Source organism: Podarcis pityusensis (assembly GCF_964106645.2).
Source record: "Podarcis pityusensis genome assembly, chromosome: 5".
Lineage (NCBI taxonomy): Eukaryota > Metazoa > Chordata > Lepidosauria > Squamata > Lacertidae > Podarcis > Podarcis pityusensis.
This window is the reverse complement of record NC_138032.1, coordinates 44397015-44421351: the sequence shown is the minus strand read 5'-3', so window position 1 is coordinate 44421351 and position 24337 is coordinate 44397015. Positions and strand designations below refer to the sequence as shown.

At 41.2% G+C, this 24337-nt stretch overlaps 1 protein-coding gene across 2 annotated transcripts in view; it reads left to right on the top strand.

The window, feature by feature from the left end:
- Positions 1 to 11453, top strand: part of ARL3 (ARF like GTPase 3) — a 31273-nt gene extending 19820 nt beyond the window's left edge. For both annotated transcript variants that reach the window (XM_081006231.1, XM_081006230.1), the window contains exon 6: positions 8026 to 11453. In XM_081006231.1, coding sequence (XP_080862357.1) covers positions 8026 to 8073 — 48 coding nt within the window. In that variant the 3' untranslated portion in view covers positions 8074 to 11453. The remainder of the gene's footprint in view (positions 1 to 8025) is intronic.
- The last annotated feature ends 12884 nt before the right edge of the window (positions 11454 to 24337 follow it).

Here is a 24337-nt window from a genome sequence, read left to right as displayed (position 1 = left end):
TGGGGCTTTACCACATGCCTGAGAGTTGATGGTGTTCTTCAGCTTGTCAAGGGGAGGGACATCCCGCTCTTCCAAGACAGAGAGAGTCTGGATGCTGTCAACTGCTGTGCTAGCAACCATGTTTTCTTGCCAGTACAGTTTTTGTAGTGTTCTGCCCATTGCTGCATCTGCTTGCTGCGGTCTGTGATAATCTCTCCAGATAAGATTTTTAGTGGTGCAGTTTCCTATTAGTCCAAAGGCTTTCTTGATGTCTCCGTATACTTTTCAAGTATTGCCACTATTAGCAGTGAGTTGAATGTTCTGACATGGCTTTCGCCAGTAATCATTGGCACATCTTTGCCCAGTGGCCTGGCAATCAAGAGATTCCAGTGTGCCCTAAATGTGACGTTTAAAGAATAGTTAATTTGTGCATTGAAGCTGAGGTAAATATAGAAGAATTGTTGCTTCAGCTCTTCAGGAAAAAGGAGATGTAGTGTTTCAGTCCTAGTTCACAGCATTAAAGAACCACCCTAGAGGCTGGTGACAGAACATGGAAGTGTTATCAGATATTTATTTAGAAGGCTATAAAGAGAAAGTAAATATGCCAGCTGGGAGGAGGGAAGGTACCCAGGAGGCTGTTGCATGAATAACAAGAGTGCATGTTGGCAACAGTGGATTTGAAAAGAAAATAGGACTTTCTGTGGAACAGAAACGTACAGAGAATGAGTTAATAGGGAACGGTTTGTGACAGCCCCAGGGCAGAGTATCAAAAAAAGAATAAATAATGACAGCAAACGAAGGAGAAATGGTTTGAAGGTCATTTTAATTAGTTTCGTAGATTAAGCTATAGTCTGCAGAACTCAGTAGTTAAGGCTGGGGATTTCAAGGTTAATGAGATTACATTATGGTTAATAAATTATATACATTTAGAGAATTTAACTATTATTTGAAATGGGTTTCTTTAAATAAAAATGTTAATTAAGAAAGGAATCCGCTGCGAGCTTGCCCTGTATCTATTTGATACCAGTGAAAGGTTCTGATCAAGAGGCTTTGAATGTAAAGAGTGCCCCCGGTTTATTTCCATGAGCAGTAATGTAGAGCAGCCCCATTGTTTATAATTGACTCTCACTCTCCTTCAATGCACCAGTCAGGCTTCCTGCCATTGTTCAGAGAAGATAATTTTTTACCATACCCAGATTTGTACCAGGCCTTTTGTTCTTCTCATTTAACAAGCTAAAGAGAGACAGGAGCAGGCTGGCTAGAAATATCCCTCATACTACAGAATAAGGGATCAGTCAGCTCAGCGCTTCTGTTTGCCAGTACACAACTCAGGTTTATAAGCTGACATGTGAATTGCCACAAAAGAGACTTGTGGCATTTATGCTTCTCCACCCCCGCATCCACATGTGCATTTAGCACACAGACACCCACACACACTGTGAGCACTTGTGAAAATACCAGACACCATTCTCTAGAAAATGTGTTTGCAGGCACATGATGGGAAAGCCCAGAACAGAAGCCAGTCTTCAGAGTGAAGCTACTGTAGTTTTCCTCCAAGCAATAAGGGCCACAAGCAACTGGAGCTGACAGTACTCAGCTGAATAAATGCCAATACCTTTTAAATCTAAGTCCTTCATAATTAGGATAGAATTTGAAGTATATTTGGCTCTGGAGTTTTATTTAAACAGAAATAAGAGGGGAATAGAGTTGCTGTAAAAGACTGCCCTTTTTCTTTTTCAGAAAAGGACGCCACAATATATTTTATTATTTATTAATTATACTACCAATGTGTTTTCATTTCAACATTCATTTCGTTGTTTTCATTCATGTACTAAATCAAACTAAATGGCAATGGGAGCAATGACTTCACCGTGATGTATAGGTTTATATTTTTGTATTATAATCTTACAAAATTTGTAAACCTTGAACGGCGTCAGGTCGTTTTCTGAAAAGAAGTCTTCCACATCACCAGCCGATTACTGGTGCAGATATCCTGGTTTGGAGGCTTTACTGTAAAAAAGAATATTCTGTATTTCCTTTTTAGTACTACTCTTACTGCAGTGACCTTTTATTACAGCCAATGATAGTTGGGGGAGGGAAATACCTTTTCACCTCTTTTTATCCCCTAGCCATTGTCTTTCCTTTCCCCACTACTCTGTGCGTACTACGTTGCAATTCACTCATCGTTGTTTTTAATAAGTTATTGGGAAGTCTGTTCACTTGTCTTGACACATTTGCAAATATTGTATAAAGGCCTTGAAGAGTCTATGATCATGGGAGACTGCTTGATTGCTTGATTCCAGGAGACAAAGGAATGTGCAAGCAGGTAAGAAATTAGTGGGTTTTAAATATTAACAGAGGCAGAGAAAGGCCAGTAGAGATGTCCATGCCATCAGGTGTCCAAGACAGGACTGTGATCATACAAAGAGGCACAAAAGGAGATGGCTGGATTTTCTAACTATTTTTAACTCATCTAGCCTAGTTGGTAATGGCAGATTCCAGCCAATGAGAAACACACACACTGACACCTGGAGTCATTTGATCTTTATGCACTATCATTATTGGGAGACAACTGCCTCTTGCTATGTAAGTTAAATAAGGTTAATCAGATGATTGAAATAGGGGCTGTACTTAAAACATTGCCAATCCTATTCCCTTACTTCTGGTTTCATTTTTTCTGTCAGTTTGTAACTGCACTTGTGATGTTGTGTTTAGCCATGTATAAAATACACTTATGCTGGCATTGTGGTATATTGAGTATAGGCACAAAAATATAAATGCTATGGTATAAACATTATTTGAAATTATCTATTTATATAGTTACAATGGATCAAAACACACACACACACACACACACAGAGAGAGAGAGAGAGAACAAGAACAAAAAAAAAGAACACCCTAATCATACATATACTGGCTGTGACTATCCAGCATTGTTCTTGGCATCTTTATGAATAGTTCTATGAGAACATCAACTTGGTGTACATCAGCAATGACAATCTCAAATTTCAGATTGATTTTTTAAAAAGAGAATAAAAATAAACTGCTACCATAATAACTATATATTAAGTAGTGTGGTCACATTTGGTATACTGTATACAATTATGACCAAGTCATCTCAAAAAGAGTAAGGTAAAGAAGGAAAGGGTAGGAAAAAAGCAACTCAAATGACCAAGCAGTGGGAGCTTCTTCCGTTAGGAAGGTTAAAACATTTGGGGGTTTTTTTAGGGGTTTTTTTTAAACAGTATCCCTGGAAGGACATAATACAGGTTCACAAAGTATGTATGTTGTGGAAAGTGTGGACACTCTGTCTCGTAACACTACCACTTAGGGCTACCTAAATGACATTGATTGGTGGTAGATTGAGAAGAAACAAAAGGGGCATTTGTGAGACTTCCGGGAGAAAAGATGGCTGACTAGTCGTCTACTACCAACACGCCATCAACAGAGATAATTACATGGTGATTAATGATAGCCAAGATGTAAATCTTGGTTATCACATTCTCTCTTTGAAAATAGGGGGATCAAAGGCATTAACCTCTAATGCTCTGAAGAAAGCTGCTCTTCCCTCCAGAGATCAGGAGGTTTTCAGATGCAGTGAGTAACTTGGAGTGAGGAACCACCACCATGCCCAGACACCACATAGTAGCCCTATCCCTCAGGGCATTAGGTCAATTAAACCTCCCTTCTTTTAATTACCTCTGAGACTATGATGAATTACTACTGGGGTGATCTATCTGCCAATTAAACTTTCACGCGGAATGTGAACTGACTGCTGGCATAAGAAGAGGCATTAATTAACAGGCTGAAAATAAAACAAAAAGCATATTTTAACTGTTTGCGACTAAGAAAGATTATAAACAGATAAGAGAGCTGTGGTTGTTAAAATTTTTCATTTATATTACCTTTATCTCTCTGTACCTTTTGTGGAGTATTGACTGCAAAAGTGAAACTTAATCCCTTAACCGTGGGAAAGGAATGTGCTTTGGTAAAGAGAGAGACACAAGTTTTCAAGGCAGAGACTAGGTAAAAGTACTGTTGAACATGCCACTGACTTATAGTGTCATGAGTCAATTATTGGGTGAGGAATTAAAAGAGCTCAGAGCTGAGATGCATAAAATGTTGAATGAAAATGGAACAGAGAAAGATCAGACAGAGCCTGGGGCGGGGGGGGGGAATACTGCCAGAACATGAGAGTGGGATGGTAAAGTTGGAGGCAGTAAATGATGAAATGGAGAGGACCGCCACATAAGTGCCTGGAGGTGTAGAATGGACAAACGATGGAGGTGTGATGCTGGAGAAGTGGAACAAAACCATTGACCAAGACATTAAGAAACCTCTTGAGATGGCAGAGATAGGGCTGACAGAGAAAGTATTCTGTGTACAATTTGGAGTGAATTTAAAGGAAAGATCTACCAAACTTCTGGCGATGCAGTTGGAAAAAGAATGGAAGAAATGGAAATAGAAGGAGCCCCCCCCCCTTATTTTTCTTTCATTAAATTAGGATGGAAAATCACAGCCAACAGGAAACAAGATTAGAATATATGGAAGTGGGTATGAATCAATGAATATACTACAAGTAAATAACTATGGATTATTATTTTAATAATGGAAGTTGGAATTTTATGGAGATAAAGTTGTCATACCATACTGGAGGAAAATTATTATTAACATTTAGTGATAGTAACAATTGGAGAGCCCCTTTTAGACTTTTTGTGTGAAAAGGAAAAGGAATAAACTTAAGATATGTGTGGCTGAAGATTGGAAAAACATTGCCTAGCAGATCGAGAAACAGCTGGATATTTTCCTAGAATACAGCTGGATACCATCCTGGAGTGAACACTTTGGATATTTTGAATAATCTTTATAGATATAATTGACAGACGGAGAATCTGAAGTCGTTTTATTTCTATCCTCTCCCCTCTCTTTTTCTTTTTCTTTTCTTTTCCTTCCTGCCTTTTTTCTTTTTCTTCCTCCATCTACTTTGCTTTTGCTTATGTTTTATTTTGTTTGTCGATGTCCTCTACTCTGAGGGTATGCACAGGAAGGTGATGGATGACTGGCGAAAGACCCTGTGTGAGAGGCAGGGAAGGGAAGAACTCCCAAGGTGGGAGGCTGGGAGAAGAAAGGGAAGCTTTCAGGGAGGGGTCCACCCTCTTCTGTGTGAGACAAGGAAAGGGCCTCTCTTCTTTGTTTTCTTCTTTATTCTTACTTAGATTAGTTTGTTTTTCATTATATTGTATGGTGAAAAGTTGCAATTAAAAATTATGCAAAAAAAGAAGAAACAAAAGGAAATACTATTCCACATAAAACATTATGAACCTCTATAAAGGGTGGTGACAGCCATTGGGTTAGGTGTCTTCAAAAGGGACCAGACAAATTCAGGGAGGATAGGGAGTTAAATGGAACCATCACATGCAGAGGCAGTACACTTGTGAATATCTGGTGCTGGGGACATACAACAAGGGAAGTGTAGTTGTCTTTCGTGCCCTGTTTGTGGGCTTTCTGAACGCATCTGGTTCTCCGCTGTTGGAAATAAGATGTTGCTCTAGAAGGGTTTTTTAGTCTTATCTAGCTAAGCTCGTCTTACTGTTAAATAAAATAAAATTGTAATGCAGATGTAACAACAGCCTTACTGATTTTATTTTCAAATTTCTGCTTCTCTAATTACTAGCTTCCTGTTTCTTTCCCTGCTGGCAAATAGCCACCAATTCTTTACCAGAATTTGATCCCATTAAGCTGATCTCTGCATTTTAGCTATCTGATGAGAACATTTATTTCCCATCATTGAACTTGATACTGACAATTATTTGTGTGGAGTATGGGAAACGGTTTACCTGCAGATTAAAAAAAAAAGTGTGTGTTTTATCCTCTTTGATCCAGGGAAATTGATCCTTTTCCCCTTGTAGTCTCTGTGTTAATTTCACACACTCATTCCCCACAAACCAATTAGGGACAGTCAGAATTCTCTTTGAACCAGCTCTTGCTATGAAAGTGATTTTTGGATGAGTTCCTGCCTTCAAAGTAAAGTGACCCAGATATGAATTGAAAAGCCATTTGGAGTTCACCTTTCCTCCTGCATAGTGCCTTGTCATTCTTTTGCCCTTGTTATACAGTCAGGCTCACAGCCACAGTAAATCCCATCATAAACTCAGCTTTATGAGTCTCTGCTGTGCAGTGTTCAGGTAGCTGAGTTTCCCTTTGGCTGAGTTCCTTTGTGGCATTGGGCAGTGTTAGAGTCCCTCTGTATGGGTAAGTTCTGGTCTGCTTCTACCCGGGAGATGGGGTGCCTGGTGGTTGTTTTGCAGGGATGTATCATTTATGGGATTGTTGTGCTGAATATCAAAGGAGTGTCAGCAGATATTTATGACTTTAAGCTGTCTCAGCTCTTCTGCTTCAGCATATAAACCTACATTCAAAATGAATGAGGAGTGCTGCTTGCCTTGTATTCCATGATGTGTGCAAACACGATTACTGCTTTAGAGGCAACAGGAGCAGCAAAAACTGTTGCAGAAAGCTCTGTTATTTTTTTAAAAACTGCTCTATGCAAACATTTACTTCCAGCATTTTGACTGATGTATGTAAGGCTCTTTCAGCATTTAGAATTTCTTCACAAGGTCTTGGGTAGCAAGGGAGCATGTGTCCTTGGTGCTGTAAGGGCAAACAAGCAGCTGTAGGGAGGAGCAGGCAACTTGTTGAGTTCTGAAACATTCTACCATTACTTTTGGGAACCCCACCCAAACCTTTTTTCTGGGGTATTTTCTACAATGAACATGAGTCAACTGTACTGGAACTTGCTGTGCATGCATGTCCTTTAACAAATTAATCCACACGTGCTTTTATATTTTTTTTAAAAGGAACCTGAAATCTGCAGGCCTTCCAGTTATGCTGAAGACATTACAGTATACACAGCAACATGCTCAGCTCCGACCATTCATTCTTGCTGACACAAAACTGTGGGCTATTAAGATTAAATCAGAGAGGGCTGGGGACTTGGGTAAAGGTGCATGAAAACCAGCATTCTTTGTATGTCATTTCCTAGGCTTTCTCCTTTATTCAAAATCTTGTACGTCATTGGAGAGATTTGTGATTGGACTAGACTGGCCAATCTCCAAGCTCTCCAATGAAATGGATGTCAGCAAGGCTAGAAGGACCTCAGCCTGAGACTTGGGAGGACCACTAATAGATGGGCCAGCTTTCTGAGTTGCTATATGCTCTTGGTAGTTCTACATCCCTGCCTCCTTTGTTATTAGTGCATTTCTAAGTGCAGTTCCTTTTGCTAATACTTTATACCTTTGCAGCTGTGCATTTTGCCACCTACACTGCCATAATAATAATAATTAATAATAATAATTTTATTATTTATACCCTGCCCATCTGGCTGGGTTTCCCCAACCTTGTTAATTTCATCTATTAAAAATTATTTATTGGAAGCTATTTTGTGATCTCATCTGTGGGTATCTCTCTATCTTTTCTCCATTTTTTGGCAACTGCAGAATATTTATCAGGGTGTGTATGGATGCAGCTGAGCAAATTTAGCATTTCATAAATGGGAGGAGACGATGAAAATCTCAAAGCTGCAGTCCCAGGACTAGGAAGCACACATGTATGGTGCAAAAGTTAAATTGAACGTGACAAAGGTTTCTGTGTGGTTACATCCTAAGATTGTATACTGCTGAGTTAGCAAAGGATCCTTGATATTCCTTTGAATTTAGATTTACAGTCCATCCTCTTCAAAATAAAGCAGGATAATAACAAACACACAGTTGTAAGTGGGTGGATCCATGTTACAATTGAAGCTAAAGAGGGTCATGTTGACAGAAAAGCCTGATAAAAAGGCAGTAATTCATAGTCCCATAACTTTACCAACAAGACAAGGGATGTAAGATTAAGAAGGGCCATTTGTAGATCAGGTTTCCTAACCATGGTTGCACTAAGCGAAACTTGAATGTGTGTTTGCAAAATGAGAGTTTATTGTGAGCTGGGCAAAAGCTGACCCTTTCCTCTCATCTAATGTTCCATTTCTTTGTTGTCTTGTTTTTGAAGGATGGCATGAACTGGGTCTGCAGAAATGTCATTGCAAAGAAGAAGTAAATGAACTGCGTTGCATGGAATTGGAGGGGCTGCAGGAGCCAAACACGCTAGCTGGCTGCTAGCATCTGACCAAATATTTTTCCATCTGTGTGCAGCTATAGCTGTTAGAAATGGGAACAGCAGCTAAGCCTACTGCCCAAATTCGAACTTTACCTTCTCTCTAGTATCATTTCCCTCCACATATGCATTTCTTCCCCCCACCCCTACCCCTTTTGGCATAAATAGTATTGAGAGTCTCCACATTCATCTGACTAAAGAATAAGAACTGAAAACAGGAGCAGATTGAAGTCTGCCATAAAGACTTCCAATGGGTTCCGCAGAGTGTAGGATGATCATAGCAACGTGTACGGGAGCCTGCTTCAGTTCTGAAGTCACTCAGGATGCTCACCTGGTGCCACTCAAAGCTTTTCTCATCAGCAAATGAGCTGATGTATTATTAGCATCTGTGCTTCAGTTTTAAAACAATACATTACTTTGTAGAATGCTGGCAAGACACTCCTATGGCCTCATGAAGAGCCTTTATTATAGCGAGATACCCAGGTGTCTGCCCTTCCTTTCACAGAGACCTGCGTTGTAACTCAAGTTCTTAACAGTCTGAATGTTAGAAGCATCAGAGTGCTAGAGATGCTGTCATTATCAAATAAAACAGTGTCAGACTGCAGTGCAGTGTTGCCTTTTTGGTTGGTGTAAACAGACCAAGAGCTCTTTGACATTCAGTCTCGTCGCACTGTAAAAAGCCCTCCATGAGGGTGGAGTTTAACAGCATATAGTGGTAGTCAGTTTAGTGCTCTTTCAGTCTTAACTGCAGTGAACTGGTTAATTTAGGGGGGCGTGTTTTGAGAAGAGCTTTTGGTAGGCTGCACCTGCCTCCTATAAGCCATGTAGCAAATGTGCTTCTCCCAAGTAGTCCAGACAGTAATAGACTGAGATTAACAGGTTCAATGTCATATCCAAATGAGTTGTTGTGGGTGTATAGTCTGGGATTGCTTTTTTGTGAGTCTGCACTGCTTCCTGCACTGTTAGTTTAGAACTACATTTCAGAACTATCTGTGCAGGAAGTAACAGTCTGGATGTGTTCAAAAAGAGATGTCCCTCACTTCAGGAAATACCCAACCAATTTAAGTTGCAGTTTAGAGCAAAAGGTATAGATAAATCCCTGGCAAGAGAAGCATTCCTCTATCAGTCCTAAGAAGAAAAGCCCAGAGTCTATAACTTCTTAAATACAGAATATTCGTTAGGAAAATGCATGAAGGATGCACTCTCTCCTTTGAGGGAATAGTCATATATAGTATGATTGCGAAATCTCAGCATATCGCTACAACACCAGGAAATGACATAGGAGTCTGCTTCTCGCCTCTGGGTCATCTGCTAGATTTGTCCAAGTTCAAAGTAATTTGGCGAGGGCAGTCTTGCATGCAATGAATTTAGCACGCAGCATGCAGATTATAACCAGAGTATAGGGCAGAAAATGCCATGGCAACTATAATGCCCTTTCTCATTCCTAGTGGGAGGGAGTAAACTTGCTTGCTAAACCTTGGGCAATGTGTATACATTGTGGAGAGCCAGAGCACAATAGCTGCTTTCAGACATTTCTTGACCATATTATCCACTGTCACTATATTGTCTTTTTTTTTTTTCCTTATTCCTTATTAATCTGAAGAGCGTAATGGCAATAATTTCTAGTCCACCTCAACTTGGATTCTGTCTTGCTCTTAATTTGTGGTTGCAACAGACATAAATTCTAGATTAGATAAATTAAGTCTATATCCCACCTACTTCAATGGATTTGTAAGGGTAATAAATCCATAAGCAAACATTACAACAATGAGCAAGAATAAAATAAGGTACAGACAACAATCCAAATCAATCCATTGAGCGTGACAGCTAAAATACATATTTGCACCAACTGCTAAAACATCACTAAGAGCAGATACTTCCTATTGCTTGCTTTCTATGGGGAAGCTGGTGACATGTTGCAAATACAGATTTGCGTTTTAGAAAAGGCTTTCACTCTCTAGAGGTCCAGTGTGCAAAAGTGGCAGCAGATTTTTATTAATTTTTTTGCACTTGTAGCCCAATTTTAAAAGAAATGAAATATGTCTGCAACTATTCAGTCCAAATGTTAGAGAGAGGCCTGTCTGCTCATGCCATAATGTCTGGAAGCATCTCCCTTAAAATTCAACAAACCTAAGTCAGCCTGTTCAGTTCAGGAAGAAGTACATTTCCTTCAGTGTGCAGCAAGCTAACAAAGCGCCCCCAATACTTCCTACCCAGTTGACAAACTGTGAAGCAAACTGACCATGCTGCCTTCTCTGCTTCTATCTTTGAGCACAAAATACAGCTTTCTGTTATCTCAGACAGTGAATGCAGATTGCCCAAGGGCTGTCCTGTTTCTGTTTCTTTCTCATCTCTTGCTAAGCATATTTTTTTGTGGAAAATGGGATCTCACTGGTACTAGTGCAGCTCACTGAGCCAAAAGGAACTACCATGGTCCATCGACTTCAACAAGCAGCTGTCATACCTGCATCAAGTTTGAATCATTTTGACCTAACTAGATCTTCTAAGAACTAGAAGACAGGGCTGACCCAGTGACCCCCAGAGGCCAATATCCTGGTTCTGAAAATGACCTCTGCCAGATGGATGCTTCGCAAATAAGTTGCAAAACATAGGACAGTTACAGAACAATCTCCCTCTGTTATTTCTAACAAATAGAAAAGACTGCCCTGAGCAGGCAAATTTGCAACTTCTAACTGTTCAGTTCACAGTTCTTAAAACCAATCTTCATGGTTTTATCTAATCCTTTTTTAAAAATAATTTTATTCCAGCTCTGCTATTGGCTTTCACAATATCCCGGGTTCAGTTAGTTCTGCACTGAATGTAGTGTGTGAAAGGGTTTTTCTTTCATTTAAGTACAACAGCCACACTGACTCTTTACAAGTTGTTTCGCTATATATATGGTACATGTTTCCTATCTGAATACTGTGCTACATTTACAGGTAAGCCAGAATGGATGAAGTATAGCCTTGAGAGACCAGAGTAGTATTGTTCATGTAACATACTAGAATGAAGAAGGCATGTTTCAGATGTGGTTTAATTACTTGTTTCTTTGATTAAATATAGCAGGGTTTGCTCTCTTTCTTACATACCAGATGATGTTCAGTTGCTATAAAAAGCCATAGCTGCAAATGTTATCCATTACACCTTTTCTGTTCTCTCAATAGGGTACATCTGATTTTTTTGATTTTTTTTTTAGTTCTTAGTTTTATTCTCTCTTTTTGACGTTCATGAAAAGGGTGTGTGTGATGATAAGTTGGTGATGCTAAGCCTTGGTGTATATGTTTAGATGTTTGGCAAACTTGAATAAAATTTAGTAGAAATGATGCCTTTACAATTTTGTTTTATTTCAGAATGAAGTCTTGATTTTCTTTTAAGGAACTCCATTTGAATAGTCTGTTTGTAACGGCTGTACATATAATTCCTCCAGGATGCTGTGATGTTCTGTCTCTATACAGTTCATTTGAACATTTAACACTGTTTGTTGTTTCTGTATGCTTATGATTTTATAACCTAATGGCTCTCCTGTTGAATATATGTGATCTCTGGAAACTTGCTTCCCATGGATCCCTAGGTACTGAGAGTCACAAGATTTTTACCTGTAGCAGGGATAGACAATGCAGTGCTTTCTAGATTTTATTGTACTATAACTCCCATGATCCCTAACCATTGGCCATGATAGCTGGGGCTGATGGGAGTTGTAGTCCAAGAACATATGGAGAGTACCAAATTGGTTTCTCCTGTTCTTCAGGTATCAGGTATCATATAATGCAAAGTGTAGGTAAGAAGTAAATCCCACTAAATCAGATATACTTGTTTTTCAGGATAAATGTTTAGTGTGTGCTACTGGGGGAGCCCAATCTCCAGGAGGCGATTGTGCCCCCCTTTCACTTGTCACTGTGTTGATTTCTTAGAACCTCATCTTTTGACAATCTGATATAGCGTTGTACGTGGGAGGCCAGGGAACACAGAAAGAGGCCTTATACAGAGGCAAACCTAGCTCAGTGTTGTCTATGCTGACTGGCAGCAGCTCTATGGTTTGAGGCAAGAAGCATTCCCAGTTCTACCTGGTGATACCAGGGATTGAATCTGGGACTTTTTGCATACAAAGCCAGTGCTCTACCACTGAGCTATGGTTTGCTGTACAAGAACTACATGCAAGAAGACATGAATTTTTAAAACCATGGCTGGGTTTCAGATTGGGCCACTGGTGACATATATGCTATCCTATTATATGGAAGGACAGATCCTGAAGCTGAGGCTCCAATACTTTGGCCACCTCCTAAGAAGAGAAGACTCCCTCGAAAAGACCCTGATGTTGGGAAAGATGGAGGGCACAAGGAGAAGGGGACGACAGAGGACGAGATGGTTGGACAGTGTTCTCGAAGCTACCAGCATGAGTTTGACTAAACTGCAGGAGGCAGTGGAAGACAGGAGTGCCTGGCGTGCTCTGGTCCATGGGGTCATGACACAACTAAACGACTAAACAACAACGTTATGCTATAGGAAATTTGCATCTCTTCTGTTATGATCCACCATTTAAAAATGGTGTTTTGTGAATGACTACTTGTGCCACAATGTGGACAGTGATGCACATTTGAAGGTCTATATTCTCCCCCCCCCCCCAGTGAATTTATCATTATTATTTATTAAATTTATATACTGCCCTTCATCATAATATCTCAGGGCGGTTCACAGAATAAAATACAAGATAAAAACCCAAGTAAATAATTGCAACAAAGCAATAACCCTCCCTTCCCACAGACACAGGCTGTAGAATATTAATTGGTCAAAGGCCTGGTTGAAGAGGAACATTTTCGCCTGATGCCTAAAAATATATAATGAAGGCACCAAGCAAACCTCCCTAGGGAGAGCATTGCACAAATGGGGAGCCACTACAGAAAAGGCCTGTTCTCTTGTTGCCACCTTCTGGATCTCAAGTGGAGGAGGCACGTGAAGATGGGCCTCAGATGATGAACAGAGTCCAGGACAGTTTATATGGAGAGAGGCGGTCCTTGAGGTCTTGCAGTCCTGAGCCGTTTAAGGCTTTATAGATCAAAACCAGCACTTTGGAATTGGGCCTGAAAGCTAATCGGCAGCCGGTGCTGTCAGGCCAGGATCAGTGTTATGTGCTCCAACTGTCTTGTCCCAGTGAGCAACCTGGCCTCTGAATTCTGCACCAGCAGGAGCTTCCGAACCACCTTCAGAGACAGCCCCGCATATGACACGTTGCACTGTGAACAGATGATCTTCACGCTTACATGCGTATTTGGATGTGTGTTCAATGTACACATGTAGTGCTTTTTCCAGCATGTGATACACACGACAGCTTTCTTGTACATACAGGCTCTCTCTAATTAGACTGGAGCACAGGTATGTCACAAGTTGCAGAGTTGGCAAACTGCAGCTAAGGATGTCGTCTTCAAATCTCACCTCAGCCATAAATGGCTTGGTTTCCACCAGGTGCCTCACTGCTGCTTTCTCAGTGTGGGGGACAATAGTATTGACTGAGGTAAAGTATACGAAGCACTTCAAACACTTCAAAATGTAACATAAATGTTAACTATCACTAAGCTTTCCTCCTATTTTTCTCAGTTGTTTAAAATGTTTTTTATTATAACCACTCAGGGAAAAACACACACAAGTTTCACAAATTCCCATAAACCCTATTTAGCATGGGCTTTTATCAGGGAGGTACAAGAATTTGCATTATTTTACAGGAAAACATGCAGGGCAAGAAGTGAAGAACAGTAAACTGAGCTATAAAAATATATCAGGACCATCTCCTTCACACATTCAACATCTGGCATGATGTCAAATCACTGGGGAAAATATTAGATGGCTCTACTTAATTTTGGGGGGGAGCGGGGTGGTATTTCTTCAATGTTTTTAAGTCAAACTAGCACATTCTTTCACTTCTAATTTTCCTAATGGATTGGATATGGAAAATGACCCTTTGGCAAACAAATGCCCTGGGAGTAGTTTAACTTGTCTCGGTGTTATTTATTGTTTGCTTCCAGGTTTCTGCATTTTCTTTTCCTGTTGCTTTTTCCCGCAGAATACTGTGTAATTTACGAGGGGTTTGCTGTGTGACCTTGTTTGTGTGTCAGGTAGGGAGAATTACACCCAGAAGCTTTTACATTTACATGATAAATTGGGTGCTCTTAAAATGACAAGGATTTGGTATGGCCCTGTATGTTCAAACTCAGGATTGAGGAAGAACCGAAGGCATGTTTTATTGCTGTGGTTGCTGATGCATCTCTATTGTTTGGACTGAAAAATTCTTGTACCCTTGACTAAGCCCTTCAATACAACATAAGACTGCATTACTGTCAGTTTCCATCCTTGCAAATCCACCTCCTAGCTGCTAGATAGTCATTGCTGCAGTCTCGTTTCCCACATAGCTGCTTACTGCAAGCCACATAGCCAGGGACATTCTCTTGCAATGAATGGCCAAGCCTCCTTGACGGCTAAGTTACTGAACCAACCAAGTGAATGCTGCTGAGTAATGATTCCTCCACCCCCTGCCTTCCAGAGTGGAAACAATTGCATCTAAGACTTGATTTGGCTTGTAGTAAAATCACTCATTGACTGGACTTTGGGGGTGGGAGGGGGGAGTGAGAGAATATGAAGCCGTTAAGTGGTTTCCAGCACTATCAGGAAATCAAATTGTTGTAGATATACCATATATGCTACAGTTTAGTATAGAGTTCCCAAGGTGCAAACCAGAGAACACACAGATAATGTCTATGAAGCAACAGGAGAAAAAGCATCTCCCCCCGCGCACCGTATGCTGTTGGGTGCTCCACTGCCCTACCTGCTGCAATGGTCTCCTAGGGCTCCAGGTACGCTGTGTAGCAAGCAGCTGGTGGTAATGGACAATAGGACGGGGGCGGGGAGTGCCAAGAAGCCACGGCTGCCGCTTCTCTTGTTCATTAAGGAATTTAAAGTTACATGTTCTCAAAGTTGCAAACTGGCATCCCTTTCAACCATGAGCGCTAGTGCACATGTTTGTACTAGGTGGAGATTATCTCTGTACAATTTTTAAAATGCAAAGTGCTTCTCAGTATTATTTTATCTTAGGCTTACAAAGTATAAAGAGTAACACACAATTTTGAGGTCTGACCCGTAAATGATGTGCTCATGTTTTGTTTGTTTGATTGTTTGTTATTAAATTTGTAAATCACCCTTCATCCAAAGATCACAGGGTGGTTCACAACCATAAAAAAAACAAAATGGAAACACTGAGTACATAATAAAACAAAAACAAACCAATAACCCCCTCCCACAAACACACTTAAGAGGCCATCGAATGTTAATAAGCCAAAGGCCACTTTGCACTTCTTGAACCTGCATACATACCGTACTTCCTCATCTCACTGCATTCCCTTTTTTGCTGTTGAACAATGGGATGACCATGTTGCACAATAATGGCCAAGAGAAAATGTAGTTACACTCAGTCAACACGACCCAGAGCCTCATCACAGTATCACCTTAGCATCCATCCTTTCCAGCCCTGAGGTTGCTAAATGGACGCATTGTCTAGTTCAAAATGCTCACTTTTTCCCAAGTCAAAATTGTTGTCATTTCCAATGCCAATAATAATAATAATAATAAACCCTGCCAAAGTTATTGTGCCAGTTTAATAGCTATGTGACTCACAAAAGTTTGCCTGCTGAACTCTTCTAGTAGATGCAGAGCTGGAGAAAGTTTTACCAATTGAATGTTTTGTGTGTTGTGCACATGTTAAAAGGCACGGCAGCTCAGGAACAGTGCTGGCAACCTTTATCTCTGGTGGCAACCAGCTTAGTTCTCATGGACAAAAAAAGCCACTGGGTTACCATTGAGCAAAATCGACCATTGATTGGAATCCAGTGAATGTTAGTGCCTTGGCAAGGATATGGCATGGTGTGCGCACTGGTGTTGATTGGATCAGCAGATGAGCATTTTATGGGGAGACAATTGCATACTGGACCAAACCTCTGAACATGCTGGAAGATAGCTCAACAACAGTAGCGGTCAACAACTGCCATCTCTTCACAACTCCTTTCAAGATGCAGCAGGAGTGTTGAAGGACAGGGAAGCACCGAACGTGGGTAAGTTTCTCCCTCCTCTTGCCCTCTGATATGGCTGCCTCCAAACAGGTGCAGGCTATGGGGAATTTAAGTTATGCCCAGCAGAGTGAGCATCTCCGCAGCTGGGCAAACAGGGCCAAAGCTGTCTAGCCCCACAGCAGCTGTTTTGTTTTATACTCCCAACTGTAAATTTCAAAAAGTCACACCCACCATCTGTGAAGCAGAAGACAGCTGAGTGATAACTTAAAGTGCTGCAAGATGGAGGGGGATTAGCCAGAAAGCAAGTGAGGGGGAAATAGTGAATACTTTTATAAGTGGTGGTGTGGGGAGCAGAAGGAAGGAAGGGCTGGTGTTCCTTTGATCTGTTTTGAAGCAAAAATTGCTACAGGCAGGATAATATTAGTTTAAATGCTTTTTAAGCAAAGCTATGGGACAGTACCAGCTTGAGCTGTCAGCTGTGCACCCCAGAAGCCATTCCTATCTTTTTTTTTTTTTTAAAAAAGAAAAGGTCTGGAAAGTAATGAGAAAGGAGGCAGTGGCTCTTTCCCCACCTGCTCCAGTGGTCCCTTTGTTCATTCTCCTCTCCAGCCTGTTGTAGCAAGCAGCACTTTGCTTTTGCAGCACAGTAACAGAGGAAAAGGGACAAGGGAGAGAACAGAATTCGAATTAAAAGTTATAGGCATGAACTTCAGTTGACAGACTGTAGGCCAAATACAAGCACTGGTTTCTTCTCCTCTTAGGATTTCAAATAATTAAGTGCTGGGGTGCATCTTGATTTTTTCTTGCCTTGATGCGTTACTCAAATAAAGACAATGGTGATGAAGACAGCAATTTCTAATTAGAAGTGTCATGAAGATATTCTAGCTGAGCCTCCTGCCACTGTAAATTGGGGCCACTTATGGACTGTCACTGATTTGTGTGTGCAATTTGATTGCATACTGGGAAATGCAGGTTGCTGCGCAATTAAAATGGGATTTGGTCTCTTGCGCAACAAACCCACCTTCAAAAATTAAATTGGCCTTTTGGCAGAAAGGAACGCGATGGGAAGATGCACTGGAAAGTGTGAGGTAATTGCTTGATGTGATGTCATATAACCCCTCCCCGATCAAATCTGAATGATGCTTAATAAATGGTGTTCTATAATCTCCCTGCAAACCTTGTCTAAACAAATGAGGGTGGATGCCGAATAATCTGAAAGAGGCTAGGATCCCCCACATGCAATATTTTCAATAAATTAGCCCACACAATACGAAGGCGGAGAGCAGGCCCCAGCTAGGTGCCAGAATTACTTGCAGGACAAGTTTAATAAAATAAGATTCCTCAAGAAGGGAGCAGTCCCAAATGCCATAGGAGGAGGAGAAGAAAAGAGGCCCCCACCAATCTGATCTGGGGGGAATTTCTCTCCAATCCCAAATACAGTAATATGAACCTTTCCTAAGCATAAAAGCAAAACCTGTTGGCTGAGCCTCTGCCAACATTTTCTTAGCTGTTTAACATGTCCGCCCTACCCAATACCTCACCTCAAATTCCTGGCTTCAAGTGGTCATTACTTAGGCATCAGATTAAAACTCACCATGCAACCAGCTCACTTTAGAAACAACCCCCTCCCCTCAAAAAAATGTTTTTTCTACCACAGATTTGGGAAAGTATTTAAAAGGTTTGTTCCTGTTCTTCCTTCGTGAGGATGGACTGTGCCTTCTCTCTTGGCATTAAATTACTGGCTGATTAACCAAACCATTTTTGAGACCACAAAAGGCACACCCACGCCATACATTTAACACACATTTAAAGCGTATGACTTCCCCCAAAGAATCCTGGGAACTGTAGTCTACCCCTCACAGAGCTACAATTCCCAGCATCTTTAAACAACTACAGGTCCTAGGATTCTTTCAAGGAATCCTTTAAATGTACAGTGGTACCTCTGGTTACGTACTTAATTTGTTCCAGAGGTCCGTTCTTAACCTAGAATCATAGAATCATAGAGTTGGAAGAGACCACAAGCGCCATCGAGTCCAACCCCCTGCCAAGCAGGAAACACCATCAGAGCACTCCTGACATATGGTTGTCAAGCCTCTGCTTAAAGACCTCCAAAGAAGGAGACTCCACCACACTCCTTGGCAGCAAATTCCACTGTCGAACAGCTCTTACTGTCAGGAAGTTCTTCCTAATGTTTAGGTGGAATCTTCTTTCTTGTAGTTTGGATCCATTGCTCCGTGTCCGCTTCTCTGGAGCAGCAGAAAACAACCTTTCTCCCTCCTCTATGGGACATCCTTTTATATATTTGAACATGGCTATCATATCACCCCTTAACCTCCTCTTCTCCAGGCTAAACATGCCCAGCTCCCTTAGCCGTTCCTCATAAGGCATCGTTTCCAGGCCTTTGACCATTTTGGTTGCCCTCCTCTGGACACGTTCCAGTTTGTCAGTGTCCTTCTTGAACTGTGGTGCCCAGAACCGGACACAGTACTCCAGGTGAGGTCTGACCAGAGCAGAATACAGTGGCACTATTACTTCCCTTGATCTAGATGCTATACTCCTATTGATGCAGCCCAGAATTGCATTGGCTTTTTTAGCTGCCGTGTCACACTGTTGGCTCATGTCAAGTTTGTGGTCAACCAAGACTCCTAGATCCTTTTCACATGTACTGCTCTCAAGCCAGGTGTCACCCATCTTGTATTTGTGCCTCTCATTTTTTTTGCCCAAGTGCAATACTTTACATTTCTCCCTGTTAAAATTCATCTTGTTTGTTTTTGCCCAGTTCTCTTATCTGTCAAGGTCGTTTTGAAGTGTGATCCTGTCCTCTGGGGTGTTAGCCACCCCTCCCAGTTTGGTGTCATCTGCAAATTTGATCAGGATGCCCTTGAGTCCATCATCCAAGTCGTTGATAAAGATGTTGAATAAGACTGGGCCCAAGACAGAACCCTGTGGCACCCCACTAGTCACTCTTCTCCAGGATGAAGAGGAACCATTGATGAGCACCCTTTGGGTTCGGTCAGTCAGCCAGTTACAAATCCACTGAGTGGTAGCATAGTCAAGACCGCATTTTACCAGCTTCTTTACAAGAATATCATGGGGCACCTTGTCAAATGCCTTGCTGAAATCAAGGTAGGCTACATCCACTGCGTTCCCTTCATCTACCAGGGTTGTAATTCTGTCAAAAAACGAGATCAGGTTAGTCTGACATGACTTATTTTTCAGAAATCCATGCTGACTATTGGTGATCACAGCATTCCTTTCTAGGTGCTCACAGACTGTTTGCTTAATGATCTGCTCCAGAATCTTCCCTGGTATTGATGTCAGACTGACTGGGCGGTAATTATAAACCTGAAACTGTTCTTAACCTGAAGCACCACTTTAGCTGAAGCAAAGTTCTTAACGCGAGGTACTATTTCTGGGTTAGCGGAGTCTGTAACCTGAAGCGTATGTAACCCGAGGTACCACTGTATGGTACTTTGGGGGAGAAACAAAAGAGGATGCCTTCACCTCGGTGTGGCTCCCCTTTGTTGCATACACAGCCCAACAAGACAACAAGACAACACACACACCCTGACAGCCTATGATTTGCTATGGCTAATTTGAGCCAACAACACACACACCCTGCCATGTCACACACACAAATAAAACTCACTGTAGTCACGGCAATGCAATCAATCTCACCCTGGGCTCCCCAATCTCTCTCACTGCCAAAGAAAACTAATAAACGAATAGATGAAGAACCTATCCACATGACACTAACATAACTATGCAGAAGAAGGAAAAATCATTACCCCCCCTTTCCCCCACTTCTCTTTCCCCACATCTTTCTCCCCTCTCCAACTTCACAATGCCTATGATAGCAACGTCTCACACCAAATGTAACTGACCTGTAGATAGGACTCTGAACTGAAAACAGAGGTGCTATAGGTACCTTTGTAATCCATGAACATCTTTCAATAGAAACTTTTTTTAAAAAGTGTATGGTGCTTTAGATGTATGGTGTGGGTATATCACAGTACGACAGCAGCTCTCTGGGATCAAAGGCACAAAAAAGCCTTTCCCATCACCTGCTGTTTGATACTTCATCCTGGAGACACCAGAGATCAAACCTGAATCACCCTCCTACACACAAAGAGCATATCCCTCCCTATGTAGTTTCCCCCTCCAATACTAAAATGATAGAATAGTTTTGGCAAAGCGCATTCGTGGTCAGATTACAAATCACCACATCTCAGACAAGGAACTAGCAACAGGACCCTGTAAGTTGCTAGTTCACATCTTCCTGGGACATCTTTCTCCACAGTCTTGATTGCACTGGGGTTTTCTCTGTAAGCTGAAAGCTGTACTCGGGACAGTTGCATGGTGAGATGTGAGGACCTTTAGAATTCCTGTTCTGAAACATATTGGGCACTAGGAAATGCAAGGAAAAACGTGCTCCTCATGTCAAAGACACACCAACCCTTATGCTAGAGAAATTGAGTGAGTTCAGTAGATCTACTCCTACAGCTGCAAAAGAAATGACAACCTGCTTATCATGTGCCTATGGAGCCTTAAAGTGCTTTGCAATTTCTCTCTCTCTTTTTCCAAATCCAACCAAATAACTTTCATTTAATACAATTTCTAACAATCAGGTTTCTTGCTCCTGTTGCAAACATAAGTCAACTGTTTCCTCCCGTAGCTGCATCATTTCTTATTTAGTGTCCAGTTGTCATCCGTCTGAAGTGCTTTGCAATCTCAGTCTTGTTGTCCTCACAACACTGTGGTGAAGTAGGACATTGTGATTAATGTTAAACAGATGAGAGCTGATTATTATTATTTATGTTGTTATTATTTATTAAATTTGAATACCACTCTTCATCCAAAGATCACAGGGCGGTTCGGAACATAAAAATACAAAATGAGAACACAAAATACTTAATAAAACAAGAATGAAAACAAATCAATAATCCTGCTCCTATAAGCAAATAGAATGTTCAATCAGCCAAAGGGCAAGCTATAGAGAAACATTTTTGTCTGGTGCCTAAAGATATGTAATGAAGGCACCAAATGGGCTCTCCTGGGGACAGCACTCCACAAATGAGGAGTAACTGCAGAAAAGGCCCATTATCATGTTGCCACCCTCCTGGAATTTTGTGGAGGGGCACATGAGGAAGGACCTCAGACAGTGATGTTTTCCCAAATGCACCAAACAGGTTTAGGCCTTGAACCATGCCCAGACAAGTGCCATAGTCCATTGGAACACAATTTTCTTCAGCAACCAACAAACGTGCACACACTCAATGATATTCTCATGTGAGGGCTTCCCCAAATAATTTTATCACATGGTGAGACGTAGATTGACTGAACAGAAGCCAGAAATTGCCCACGGCTACAGGGTCTCAGAAGGGGGGGAGTAAAACTGGTCATCAGGAAAGAAACACAAACTTGAATTCAAAGATGGATATGGAGCTGAAATAAATTATTTACAAATATCTGAAATCACTAATGTTTCCAATTTTGCCATACACATTTTTGAAGGAGAAATCTCAAAGCAAAATTCATATTCACATTTTGACTGTGAAATTTTTAACAAAAAAAAATCTAATGCTTTAGTAGGCATCTCCTTGATTATTTTGGTTTTGGCAGACTTAAACTAAGATGTGAAAATATGTTTAAAATATTACTTTAGAATATAAGTTGCGGATTCTTAAATACTATTTACAGAATATTCAACTCAAATTTTCAAGGAAGAATTTTTGAGAGAAAATTAATTTCTGCTAAATTTAGATGTCTTATGAGAGAGACAATAATCCTCTCATGATCAGTCCTGCTGCAGGAGTGTGGTGGGAAGATCAGACTTGAATATCATAGAATTATAGAACTGCAAAGTTAGAAGGGTTCCCAGGGATCATCTAGTCCAGCCCCCTGAAATGCAGGAATTTCAGCTAAACCATCTATGACAGATGGCCATCTATAGCCATCCAACCTCTGCTTAAAAACCTCCAGTGAAGGAGAGTCCACCACCTTCCGATAGAGCCTGTTCTGCTGTCAAACAGCTCTTATTGTCAGAAAATTCTTCCTGATGTTTAGTCAGAATCTCCTTTATTGCAAATTGAATCCAATGATTCAGGTCCTACCCTCCAGAGCAGGTGAAAACTAGCTTGCTCCATCTTCCATGTGACAACCCTTCAGATAGTTGGAGATGGTTATCATATCTCCTCTCAGTCTCCTCTTTTCCAACCTAAACATATCCAACTCCCTCAACCATTCCTCATATCATCATCACCGCTAATTTCTGACATCTCCAGAGAAGCTATGCCCTTGTTTACATCCAACTCTTCTCACACATCACATCACAGCCACCAGTGACACTGCAGAGTCTTTCTTCAAGGTCACCATGTTCAAGTTTTGTATCATAAGCTGCACAAACTAGTGCAGGCTTTGAAGGACACTGTAATGGCACCAGGCCATTTCCAAGGGTATGTCCACGAGTCTCTTGTCTCCACCACAAGCAGAACACAACTTTCCTGGCACAGTCAGCCAAGTGGCTCATTTGTGATGCTAATTGCCCTTGATGCCTGTGTGAAGGGGAATGGTGGGGGCTAACGGTTTTTTATCATCCATTTTATTGGCGTCCGTTCCGAGTTGCAATTTCATTTGTTGGACAAGGCCTGGCATGATGCTCAGAACTCCCCGTTACGAAAGCAGCTAGGCTGTTGGGAACAGGCACACAATGAAGGTCAAAGTCCCAGGTGTTCTCCCCAGCATGGATATGATTCTCAGGTGCTGATCAGTCAGCTCTGGTACCACAAAGCACAAACTTGACTATTTGCAGCTCAGATAGATTGCTACAGAAGTGGGCAAGCATGAGCACAAGAATCAGACCCTCATTCCTGCAACATTTGGTTGGAAAAAGCTGGACTGTCCACAGATTAAATAATTATTTATCACTTTTCAGCCAATTCATTAAACTTTAATCCTCTTGTACTGCAAGTTCAATATAGCTATATTTTGCAGTACTGAAGAAAATGTGAGATAACTCGCAAAACCAAAAGCCACTATTCTGTTAAAAGAAATATGTGTGCCCTTCATTGACACTTAGTCCAAACCATTAAAATTTGCCCTTACTAATGGCTGGTTTTGTTGATTAAGGCTGAAATCCTAATTGCTTAGAAATAAGCCCCATTAAATACAACATGACTTTCTAAATCAATATTCTTAGGATTGCACTCTCATTTACCAAGTGAGTTTATACAGTTCCAGTTAATTTGCCAGTTTTGCCTTATTTAATGAGTAGGGGCCCAGGTCATCTTTGTCCACACCAGCATTAGTCATACACAGAGTATAAAATTAATGAAAATGCTTAACTTGGGTCAATCAATTTCCACGGCTCTATTCTGAGTAGAATGTCATTGGATAGTTGCCCTATAAAAAACAGAACCAAGAAGAAGCCCAACATTATTTTATTGATCACAACCCCACTTGATGAAAACACAGATTTAGGTATCCCTGTTCTCGAAACGTTGTGAACAACATACAAGTAAGGTGTATCAACTTAGATTAGCCTTAAAGAAATAGCTTGAGTTGCTCACAAGCTTCTGTGAAGACAGCCTTGATGACATCTCAACAGGGAAAGACAACACTAAAAGAAAGACCATCTTGTAGCAGAGGGTGTGTGTGTGGCAGTGACAAGGACAACGCCAAGGATGAGGTCGTCAGCTGGAATGACTTGGAGGCAGGCAGAAGCTGCTGAATCAAGAGCAATCAACAGCACCACAGCTGCTGCGGGTGGAAGGAGGGGAGAGGGCTGCAGTTGCTGGTGGCACTTTTGTCTCTGAATAAGCCAACAAACTCTCCTGTGTTCATCTCTACCATTCCCTCTGGCTCCCAAACAGTTGGCCCTAATCAGCAGAAGGCCTGACAGCTGCAAATGGCTATACATATGCATGCATCTATATTATACCCACAAATATATATATATATATATATATATATATATATATATATATATGGAAAATGCAGCTGCTGCAATTCTTCCGCTGCCAGCGTGGCTCAGGCATGTGCTCCCCTCTCTCTTTGGAGGGTTACTTGACCTAGTTTGGAGGAGCAAGTTGTTTGTGCAATGATGAGTTCACCCAGTTGGTGCTTTTGATTTAGGCTGAATCACCTTGATTGAACAA